General features: G+C 38.6%; 1 protein-coding gene across 1 annotated transcript in view; it reads left to right on the top strand.

Annotated features, from left to right (window-relative positions):
• Positions 1-12,371, top strand: part of COL6A6 (collagen, type VI, alpha 6) — a 117,303-nt gene that overhangs the window by 59,072 nt on the left and 45,860 nt on the right. Inside the window, exons 23-27 of the mRNA XM_011977965.1 lie at positions 2,961-3,023; positions 7,312-7,374; positions 8,144-8,194; positions 10,229-10,264; positions 11,318-11,380. Coding sequence (XP_011833355.1) covers positions 2,961-3,023; positions 7,312-7,374; positions 8,144-8,194; positions 10,229-10,264; positions 11,318-11,380 — 276 coding nt within the window. The remainder of the gene's footprint in view (positions 1-2,960; positions 3,024-7,311; positions 7,375-8,143; positions 8,195-10,228; positions 10,265-11,317; positions 11,381-12,371) is intronic.

Here is a 12,371-nt window from a genome sequence, read left to right on the forward strand (position 1 = left end):
ACACATGAAATAATCTCCCCAAATCATCCTCTGTCTCAGAATTCATGTCGGGATGAAGAATGGAGAGTAGACTTCTAGACAGATCTTCCAATTTATACCTTGCATTTCAGGACAATTAGAATCTCTCTACTTCTTTGTACAGTGCATGAAAATTTCATATGGAAAACCAGCTAATTAAACACATTAGTTCATCTCTCTTGAGAATCTTTCCTGGGTAGATAAATGGATGGGTTGATGGGTCCTAGGTAGCCTATGATGCTCCAGAGATATGAATTAATAGGATGTGCCCATTAAAGAAGTATACAGTCTAGTCTCTAAGGAATGAGAGAGAGAGAAATACACTAACAATTACCTACAGAGTAGAGGAATCTGGAGGACAAGCATGAGACCCACCACAGCCAGTAAGTTTGGGTACTCTTCCTGAAACAGTGATGCTGAAAGTAGGATTTTTCAGAGGAGGGAGATTGTACCTCTCCTTGGAGGGAAAAAAATGGACCAGCTAGGGGCAAAATTTGCATGACTGTGGAGATGTAAGACAAACATTTGATGAATCACTTGCTTTGATGTGCCTGAACATAAAGCAATGGAAGTAGTCACAGAAAATGAGGCTCCAGAGGCATGCAATTCCAACATTTTGAGGGATTTTGCATATTAAGAAGACCTTAAACTTTATTCTGAAAGATATTCAGAATTTCAGACAAAGCGGTAACATGAGCCTGACATTTTAAATCTCTCTCTCAAAACGGTGGAGAATGGATTAGAGGAAGACCTGGCTACAGCTAGGAGAGCTGAGAATTTAGGCAGGGTGCAAAATGGGCCTGAAGGCAAGTAATGAGAATGGAAGAGGGAGGGGTACAGAAAGTAGACAGAGTCTATTGTGGGTTGTAGCTGAGGGGTTTTGAGAAGTGAGGTAGTGGAAGGGTCTAGGATGATTCTCAGGTTTCTGGCATGGGTCTCAATGGTAGTAAAGGGTGATACTATTCCTTTATGAAAAGAAAATGAGACTGGAAGCATGATTTAGGGTAAATATGATGGTTTTGAGAATCCATTTCTATTCAATAGGATGTCCAATGGGAATTTTATTTATTTTTTTAGACAGAGTCTCACTCTATCACCCAGACTGGAGTGCAGTGACACAATTATAGCTAACTGCAGTCTTGAACTTCTGGGATCAAGTGATCCTCCTGCCTCAGCCTCCCAAGTAGTTGGCATTACAGGTGTGTGCTACCATGCCTGGCTAATTCTTGGGCTTTGTTTTGGTTTTTGGCATAGAGTCTTGCTATGTTACTCAGCCTTTTAATACATGGCTCCGGTGTTCAGTTGAGTGGTTGGGACAGGAGAGCATGTATTTAGGAGTCATTGTGTAGAAGTGGTATGTGAATTCATAGGGATGCCATTCAGGAAGAGGGGGTAAAGTTAGAGAGATAAGGTCAGAGGATGGAGTCCTGGGGCACACAGAATTTAAAAGGCAAATAGAATAAGGGGAGCCTTCAAAGGTTAATGAGAGGAGCCTAGAGAGGTACCAGGAAGACCATGGTAACTTGGTGTGACAGAAGTTAAGGGAAAAGTTTCAAAGAACACATGATCAAACTCAAAAAAGGTGAGAGCAAAAAAATGTCAACTGGACTGAACATGAAAGTCAAAGGAGTTAGCTCCATGGAGTGGTGGCAGTGAAAGTTAGAAGGGACTGGGTTGAGAGCTATCTATGGAGGATGACAATAATGAGAATTTTCTTCAAAGGTGAAAGAAGGGGGAGAGATAGGGTGTTATGGAAAGATTATTATCTTTGTTAGTAACCAGTTTATTGTTCAACAATCCTTCCTATTAGGAAATTTTTTATGTCCAATGTATTGCTTTTTAAACTTTTTAAAAGATGAAAATATTAATGTTACTGTATTTTTGTTCTGAACGAAATAAATTTGCAAGTATCATGTTCATTACACAGAGGTTGGTTTATTTACTTTTAAATTACGACAACCATGACAAAAAAATTGTGCAAATGATTTCAGCTCACTGGGGTTGGGATTATTTACAAATACCTGTAAACAGTTTTACCAAAAGAGATTTCTCTTACCATATGTTTAGCTATCCCAAAGGAAAAATCTGATTCCAAGTGTTCATAACAGAGGAAGGCAGTTGTGTCATCTCTGAATTGGTATTTTAAAATGTTAAGTCTAAAGTTGTTCCAATGAAATATGCTTTCTAGAATGTTGGAAGGACTTACTTCCATTGCATCTAATAGCTTTTCCATATAGATTGGTGTTATCTTTATCATCTGTTTCAGTTTTGCTGTGTTCTTCAAAAAGATCTTAAGACTTGCTTTCTTTAGGTTTTGCGTCTTTCTTGTTAAATTTATTCTAAGCATTTCACAGTTTTTTTCTTCTTTTGGTAAGTGGGAATTTGTTTACATTTATTTTTCTAACTTATCACTAGGAAAGAGAAAATTATTTCAGAATATTTATTTTATATTACCTAAACATATCTTATGAACACTGTTTTAGTAAAGTTTCTTGAGCTTTCTAATATACATATCATATGATTTTCAGGTAAAGATCATTTTGTCTTCCAAAAAATGTTTTCTACCAAAGCCAGTCCTTTCTACCAAAGGACAAGAAGGATTATAGTTCAAGGCAAATGTCATTTGGAATGGCTTCTTTAAGTGTTAAGCATTTTAACAACATCTGTTCTTAGAGCAAAACAACCTGAAATCACTTTGGAAGAGAAAACTCACAAGGAAGCACAATTCTTTAGACAACATCTGGCATGAATTACTTTATTAATTTTCTTTTATTTACTAGCCTTTATTTGATGGTGGCAATGCTTTTCTCAGAGCAAGAATCGATGCAACCATAACTCTTCTCTCATCTGTGGTTCATTTTCCTCTTATAAGACAAAGAAAGGATTTGAAGGAAAGTTGCTTTATGTTTTGCTATATTTGCAATCCCCTTGTTTTGTTTCAGGGACCTCCAGGACCCGGAGGAGAGGCAGGGAATCAAGGCCATTTGGGAAGCCAAGGAAATAAAGTAGGTCACATTCTTTATACTCACCAAAGTTGAGGTTTTCTGCTCAAGAGAACTCTTATATTAGCCAGAGCCCTTTCAACACAAACGAGGACACATTTTCTGGTCCCTAAACCCTGGCTTGATTCTTAGAGAGCCAGCAACCTCTAAGGACGTGGGTGTGGACCTGGATGAGATCAGGGATTCCAGCTCAGTGTAATTTCAGAGGGGAGGGATACACCCTATTGGAGCTGAGGGATCTCAGGGAACAAGGGATATTCTGGGGCAGGCCTTCGTTTTTCTCTTCCAGTCTCTCTTAATTTCCTCCCGCTACCTCTTTTTTTTTTTTTTTCTTCCTTTCTTTCCTCTATTCGCACAAACTTTTGCTAAGACCAAAGGCCTTTAAGACCAAGGCACTATCCTGAGCATTCAGTTGGGCTGAAGAATCAGCTCCAGGAGAGACATCTTTGTTTTGGTCATTGATTGCACCCTCCATGCTTAGAACAGTGCTTGGCATGTAATATGTGCTTAGTAAATATTGAATAAATGAATTCGTGGGTGGCATAATATATATGACCTGAAACCAACCCCAAAGAATATTTTCATAACAATCTAGGATGTGAAATAGAGATAAGGGGCTAAAATGGAGGTTTAAATAGCATTATTAAAAGTATTTCTGGGATGGGAAAGGAGGCATCATAGAAAATACAGACTTTGAGTAGAACTTAGATGATAAAAATTTTGGCGAGCAGAGAAGGGAATGGGGGGACTATAATGAGAAAAAAACATGTGAAGGAAGGCACAAGGTTGGAAAATCCTGAAAGAGGAGGTACCTAGGCATGAAAAATGATCCTGTCTGGCAGGACAAAAACAACAAGAAAGTCTGTGGTGAATTTATTCAGTGGCCAGCACAGTATTATCTAAAACTTGTGAATGGAGTGGATGAACACAGCCAGACTTTTGGAAGATTTTAAATAGGCAATTCAGTGTAGAAATATTATGAAGCCTAGGCCGTGCATGGTGGCTCACCCCTGTAATCCCAGCACTTTAGGAAGCTGAGCCAGGTAGATCACTTGAGGACAGGAGTTCCAGACCAGCCTAGCCAACATGGTGAAACCCCGTCTCTACTAAAAATACAAAAATGAGCCAAGTGTGGTGGTACATGCCTGTAATCCCAGCTACTCAGGAGGCTAAGGCAGGGAGAATTGCTTGAACCCAGGAGGTGGAGGTTGTAATGAGTCAAGATACTGCCACTGCAGTCCAGCCTGGGTGACAGAGCAAGACTCCATCTCAAATAAATATTATGAAGCCTGAGAGATTGAAAGCTAGGAGAACAGTTGGTACACTCTTATAGTCTCCAAGGCAAATAGTGATTAGGTGACTTAACAAGGTGAGGACTTAACTTGTGGTGATTCCTTAGAACTCTTCCAATAGGGGACTGAGGCAGAGAGGAGTGGGCTAGATGACTTGGATGCTTCGTGTATGAGGGGTAACCCTATCACAGACATAGGAAAGTCATTAGGAAGAGTGGGTTTAAGAGGAAAGAAAATCACCTGGGGGGATAGCGGAAAGGGTTTAGGTATGGTTGGACATGTAAATTTCAGAGTCATTTGGATTAAAAATAACTCTTGGTGATGCCCCTTTGTAAGAAGTCCAAGAGGAAACAAGACAATTATTAGGAAGGAAGGAAAATCAACAAAAAAGCACACTAGATTTTGAGTAGAGTTCAAGAAGGGAGGTGAAGAGTATCAACTGGTGAAGAAAAGTTAAAGAGGGGAGGAGTGGAGAGGCCATGATATCTGGTGGCTAAGACATTCTAAAGAACAATTTCAAAAGTGTAGCAATTGAGAGGAGAGAAAGGGAGACAGACTGCAAAGGACCAAGAAATGTGTGAGGAGAAAATGGATTAAAATCTGTAAACTACTCTTTGGAAAACCTAGGCCTTTAAGGGGAAGAGGAAGACTACTTATACTGGCAAGGTCTAGGAAAGGTTGACGTGGGATATTGGTTTGTTTTTAATGACAGGAGAGACCAGCATGTTTATGATCAGAGGAGAAAGCCAGGGAGAAAAGAGGAGATTGAAAACGTAGGAAAGAGTAGACAGAGTAGATTATTAACAGAGAAATTTGGCAAAGAGGATGAGCTTGAGGGCATAAGAAAAGGGGTTAACTTTGTACTGAAGAATTGTTCAAGGCTGATATGATGGAGTCCAGCAGTTGAGTGCTGCAGAGACAGTTAATTGGAGGATGTAACAAGATAAGTGGATGACAAGAACAATCAACTGCAAAAGGAAGGGACTTCTATGGCATGTAGTGTAGCAATATATGGCGTGTAATCAGGAAATCAAAGTTTGGAACAAAGACAATGCTGCCTTCTTGCCCCTGAAGAAGGCTCTAGGGGAAGTGGTGTCACTGGTAAAAGTAAAGTTTCTCTTACCAGGGGTAGACATAGATAAAGGGACCCTAGAGTTGGATAGAGGTGACCACGGGGAAGTAGATAAACAGGAGGAGGGAAGTTGTGCCTTAGAAGATCATTTTTAATACAAAAGACTTGGGGTCTGGGGAGGGGGGTCAAGAATTTAGATGGCAAGTGCCCCAAAGAAAACCCAAATCCTCTGTACTGCCCTAGGGTGGAGTGGGCACTCTAGACTCATGATTCACTGAGGTAAACCTCAAACACTTGCCCCTACCTTACTCCAGTAAGTTCAGATTTCCAGGAGGCAAGTAACCCAGCGGTTAATTCTGGGCTCAACACTTGTCTCTACCAATAACCAACCATGCGGCCCTAGACAAACCATATGACTTTCCTTGTTTCCTTACCGTAAGGCAGATGTTCTAAAATTTTAGTGTGCATGTGAATCAGCTGAGAAGCTTATGTAAAAGCACATATTTTGGGTTCCACTTGCCAGAGTCTAATCCAATGGGATCCAAGAATGTTCTTGACACATGAACCCTGGATGCAGCAGGTGGTCCCCACATCTCACTTTGAGAACCACTGTACTAAAAGGCATCAAGGCAGATGATCTCCTGCTTCCCTTTCATAGAATCCTATTCTTCGCCACCCCCAGAGCAGTGCTGGTGGTCATTTGTCCACTTTCCCTTATATTGCTTTTCTGTCCCTAAAAAAGATTTAATGATTCCCCACCTTTTAAGTGTAGGTTGCACACACTTGCACACTCTATCTTCCAAAGAGTACAGTGTAGAAGGGGAGGGAGATGGAGAGTAGCTTGGCATTAGGGAAACTTGACTGCGATTATCTCAACCAGAAGATCAAGGTTAACATCAACAGTGATGTCATGTTGATTGTATATACCCTTAATATGATGTGATGAGAATGGCCTTTTACCTGTGTAATCTTCCTCCCCCAAACCCATAAGCCCAGTCTAATCAGAAAAACAGCAATGGGGAACATTCTACAGAATGCCTGGCCAATACTTCTCAAAATGGTCAAGGTTATCAAAAAGGTGGAGAAACTGTCCCAGTTTAAAGGAGCCTAAGGAGACATACCATGCGGATCCTGGATTGGATCCTGGAACAGGAAAGGAATATCAGGTTAAAAAAAAAAAGAAAAAAAATCTGAATAAAGTATGGGCTTTAGTTAATAATAATAAATCAGTATTGATTCAGTGGTGACAAATGTACCCTACAAATACAACTAGTGTAATGTATTGTTAAAAATAGGGGCAAATTGATGTGGATATATAGGAACTTTCTGTATTATGTTCACAACATTTCTGTAAATTTGAAACTATTCCAGAATTAAAATTGTTACCTTTTTATAAAAAGAAGTTAACCTTCCTCTGTAAACCTGTGTTGATTTCCCATGTAGCTGAACTTCCCTCAACATAATACTGAGATTGATTAGTAACCCACAGTAAATGTTCTACTAGTCAGAAGTTAGCAACTATTGCCAGGATATCATGCTCCCTTGGTTAACTTGATTCTCCCTTAGAATATTAAAACTACATTAATCAACCTGCCATCTTTGCAGGAGCCAGACGATTTGCATGAATCATCCTGGAAACGATTTTGTTTTTTTTTTTAAAACGGTACAGAGCTTTTCTCTTGACTCATCTTCATGGCATTGAGCTGCTAAGATGGCAACTTGCACTAAACAATAAATCATGCTTGCTGAGGCTTCACTAATTAATGGAGGACACCTCCCTGGCCAACAGCAGTTCCTCTTGTATCACTTGCACAACACACAATTCTAGGCACAAACCCATTGTTGTGCATGATCCACACAGGTGAGCTGAATTAGTGCCATCATTTCTATTCTAATTTCCAACCTAAAAACAATCTCTGTTTAACAGGGAGAACCTGGAGATCTGGGAGAAAAAGGAGCTGTTGGCTTTCCTGGTCCTCGTGGCTTGCAGGTTTGTATTTTGTCACTAGTTTTCATCTGGTTCTTGGAATCTTTTAGTTCGGCAGATATCTGGTGTGGTTCTCTGAAGAGAGTTGTAAGGATAGATCCTGATGAAGTTTTATAGTTTTCTAGAAATTAAGAGGGATATTGTCCTCATCTTAGTTCCTTGGCCAGCTTTCCCAAGGTGGAATTCCCCAGGTGCCAAACATCATGACCAGAATGCTCTTGAAGCCAAATAGTAAAATGAACAAAACTTGTCTTCAGCAATCCCATAACCCTTTCCCCAGCCTTTCCTTTTATCTGAGCCTCTTCATCAGAAATCCATTCCATCCTTCACCCATTGCTCAGGGTTTCTACAAGGGTCAGACAGTAGCCAATACCGGGGCATTTACTTCTTGTTTTTGTCTAGCAAAGCGAAAATGGTATTAAAATACAAGTGGTATCGGGGAGAGGTAATACTACTATCTCCTCTTATTGAAAGATTATTATGTGCCTGATTTTTTGTTCATTTAATCCTCATAACAACACATGAGTAGGTATGATTATTATTCCCAGCTTACAGATGGGAATACCTAGGGACAGTGCATTGTCTGTATCTGTTACTAACAATTGCTGTTAGTACTGTTATCATAAAATGTTGGTGGCCAGCCCCAGAAGGAGAATCTTGTGTCCTGGTTTTCCTTTATCAAACCAAAAAGCTGGCAATCTTGTCCTGTTGAGGAATAAGCCTGTCTCTATCTGTAGTCTGGGATGTTGGTAATCAATTGCTCTGTTTACAGGGCGATGATGGCAGTCCAGGTTATGGTAGTGTCGGACGCAAAGGAGCAAAGGTAGGTCACGTCTTCTGGAAGCTGGACGTTTCTATTTATTTTTTGTTGCTGGTTTTGTTTGCCACATGTAAGAGAAAAAGGGAAGCAGGGAATAAGGCAATCTTGGACAGTTAGAAATACATTTTGATAATTTATTTGCTGATATCCCGTGAGGAATGTGGTAGAAAAGAATGTGATGATCTAAGGTGCAGGCAACAATTGAAACTTGAAAATAAATTTTCTGTTTTTTTGCGGTGATGTGTGGCCCTAGTCTGACTTGTTCCAGCCTGAACAGTGCATGTAATCTTAGCCGCTCTAGACTCAAGTTTACTCAGGGAAGCATTCCAAAATTAGTCCTCTTCTTATTATGTTTGATTTAGCCAGTAGTGAGAGGTTGTACAGGAGTTTTCTAAATGTACTGGGCCAAGCAATAACTTAAAAATAAAACTGTACATCAGAATAGTAATTTGATATTGTCACTGAATATTTAGGTGGCTGGAACTGAGAGAGAAGTTTACCAAGACCAGTGATTTCTGTATACTAACAATTACCACTAAGAAGCCAGAATGAAAAAGATCCCACCATAATTACAAAATACAGAAAACATAATACAGTTAAGGATATCATGTCTGCAAAATGTTTGAGACCTATGACAGTGAATTGCTGAGACGGAAAAAAGAATTTGATAAATGGAGAGGCATTCCAAGATCTTGTTGGAAAGTTTCAAATATTGAAGGATGAACATAATTCCAAGTGAAATCCCAATGGGAATAATGCAAGAGGCCATCTGGAAGAATAAAGAACCAAAAACTAGAACTATTTGAAAAATAAAACTAATGAATGAGGGATTTCCAGTGAAATGTTCATTAGAACAGAGAATAGTTAATATTCCATAGTATAATCCCTTAATATCTTACAGGAGGGGATATATTAAGTAGCCTGTGGCATTGGAACATTAGCCACCCTATAAAATGAATGTATATGAAGTTTATAATTATGTAAAGAAATTTTTGTGACAATTTCAAGTAAAAATCTAGAATATACTCAGAAAAAACATTTATCCCAATTGTGTTACATTGCATTTTTAAAAGTTAAGAGGAAATGACAACAAAATAAGATTTCGGTGATTTTTCTTCTTTCTTTTTTTTTTTTTCCAAGGTCTGGGATTTATTGTTCTTTAAATTTTCAGAAACAATAATCATTTCTACAATAATAATTTCTAACAGAGGTATTTCAAGAGTTTTGCAAATCATGTTAAGAAAACAGAAATAAAAGCTTGAAGAAAAGTGAAATCAGTATCAGGAAATACAGGCTTGGTCAGGGCCTAATTCAGTTGTATACAATTTGAACATTTTCTAGAAAGAATTTCTTGTGACTGGTGAATATTTTGTTCTTCTCATTTCTGTGGGTTCATTTGTATTAATTTATCTCAAGCTCTGTGGATTTAGTAGCTTTATCTGATTCATCTTTCATCCCTCAAATGTATTAGTGCAGTGTAGACACGTAGTAGGTACAGAATGTTAATAACTATTTGTTTGATTTTATACATGTTTGAGGATTTATTATAATCAGGAAATGAACTTTATTTTAAATTAATTATATAGTTTTTTTAATCCAATAGGGATTATTAAATCTCTTCAATTATAGTCTTTGAATGAAGTAAGGTAAACAGAGGACCCTAAAATGAATGATCAAGTTTAGACTCTCCATAGGTTTTCCAAATTTCCCCATGGAAATCCATTTTAACATCTTCTCATAGACACATGGCCAAATGACCACCTATGCCATTACAAAAGAAGGAAAGCCAAGTTGTAACTTTTCAGATGTATGCTTTTAACCAGCTAGGTAGTTATATATTGATGAAACCTTTAAATACTTTAACTTATAGAGTTTGTTTCTCAAATACTGCTATTTCACTTCCAGATTTCAATTGTTTTGGCCCTTCCTTAATTCAGAGGTACCAAAACTACAGAGGGCAGCAGGTAAAATGAAAGTCAATGTAAACTTCATTGAGTGATGTGTGCCTGTATTAATCTTCCCTCCTGTCCATTACAGGGACAAGGAGGATTCCCTGGAGAAAGTGGACCTAAGGTACCGTGTGCTTCCTAGTGACTAGAGATCAGTCAGAAATACTTCTGGAGGTTATGAAATGTATCCTAGGCCAGTAGAAGAACAGCTAATGACAAATAAATTTCCTGCCTTTGTGGGGAGAAGGAGGGAAGAAGGAAATAGACCAATATTTTTTCAATTTTTAAGATTATGCATTTGTTTAGGAGTGTAAGACCTAAAAAGTATTTCTAGTTTTGTAATTAATATGAGAAGATAGAAAACTTATCCCATTTTTTCCTCAAATTTACTCCTTCCCTCTATCATATATGTTTTCTTATTTACTCAAAGAAAAGTATAATGTAAGGCCGGGGGCGGTGGCTTATGCCTGTAATCCCAGCACTTTGGGAGGCCAAGGCAGGTGGATCACTTGAGGTCAGGGGTTCAAGACCAGCCTGGCCAACATGGCAAAACCCCGTCTCTACTAAAATACAAAAATTAGCTGGGCATGGTGGTGCATTCCTGTAGTCCTAGCTACTCAGGAGCCTGAGGTGGGAGGATCACTTGAACCCAGGAGACGGAGGTTGTAGTAAGCTGAGATCTCTCCACTGCACTCCAGCTTGAGTGACAGAGCAAGACTCTGTCTCCAAAAAGCTAAAAGTATAATGTAAAGAAAATCAAAGTTACTTGATTTCACCTGTCTCAATTTTCCCAATATGTTTGTAAATCATCTTTAGATAACTAGTTAGCAATGACATCTTCTACTTTGGAGATATCACTTTTTCTAGAAACCCTTACTGAACTCAGAAAATGCCAGGTCCTATGATAGAGTCAGAGGATAAAATAAAGAACAAAGTTCATTTCTCCAAAGAACCAGTGTTCTTGTTGGGCAGACAGCAAAGTGAAACAATGCTGAGGCAGTGTGCTATGTAGAGGGTTACACAAATGGAAACATACACATACTCACACCTTCAAAGAAGACTGTTAAAAATGCATATGAAAAATGTCTTCATGTTAGAATCAGTTTAAAGATGCACATATATTAAATATGTATATGTTTGATTTTAATAACTATTTTACTTTAATGAATGTATTTAGGGTGAGATTGGGGACCCTGGTGGTCCAGGAGAGACTGGGCTGAAGGGAGCTAGAGGCAAAACGGTAAGCTTCTTAGATTCCAATTGCTGACAACCTCACTACATTGGGAAGTCCTCCTTCATGCATTTACAGTAATTTGAGTCATCTTTTGTTACCAATGACTTGAAAATGCATGTTTTTCTATTAAGGCAAACTTGGGGAAGGGGGAGTGGATATTCATCTCTCAATGCCAGTGCAAAAACCATGAACTGTTTGCTTTTAGTGAGCAAGTTCACCTGTTCTAGCTGCCAGGGTACCGTACTTAACACTGGTAATACGATTTTTTAAAAGAAATCCTTGTGATTCAAAACAGTTTTTGCACTGCCAAAATGTAGTTAATTTAATCCTGTCTCACTGGCAGGTTTACTGCAACCTAATGCCCACTGGCATCTTGTCTTCACTATTCAGGTTTTTAAATCTACTTTTAGTGAGATATATGCAGAAAGGTCGTCTTCTCATTTAGCTCAAGGAAGTTATCTCTTGAGCTTTGTGAGAAAGTTTGTTTACTGTGTAACTGAGTAGGTCTGTATTCTGTAGAGGGGCTTAGATATTGCCTAGTGGTTTGAGTCACTTGGAATAAATGCAAGTCTCCAGTACAATTCATCCCGTAGGCTTGCCTTGGGTTCCTGTGGATTAAGAATGGATTTCTTGCATTTGCTGACTCTCTCCTATATATTAGACTGTATATAAGTGAGAATGTTGTTTAGTTTTTTAAAAGACAATCCTAAGATAATTGTCTCTTGATACAGCAATTATCTTTTTTCTTCAGAACAGCACTAATCAGGCAACCTGGTCTTAATTCATCATGTCAATTAGCAAGAATTTTAAAATTCTGATAAAAACGTATACTTGAAATAGTTTTCTAGTTTTGTCTTCATAGCTCATTTTGCTCTGATCTATTTTTGTTTCTACAAGCTGTACGATCTTTATGTATAGATATTACTTGTGTAGGCTTTAGGGGTACAAAATAAGGAAACTCTTCTTCTTCCTCCTTCTCCCCCTCCCCTTCCCCCTC

The sequence above is a fragment of the Mandrillus leucophaeus genome, unplaced genomic scaffold (assembly GCF_000951045.1).
Source record: "Mandrillus leucophaeus isolate KB7577 unplaced genomic scaffold, Mleu.le_1.0 Scaffold186, whole genome shotgun sequence".
NCBI classification, from domain to species: domain Eukaryota; kingdom Metazoa; phylum Chordata; class Mammalia; order Primates; family Cercopithecidae; genus Mandrillus; species Mandrillus leucophaeus.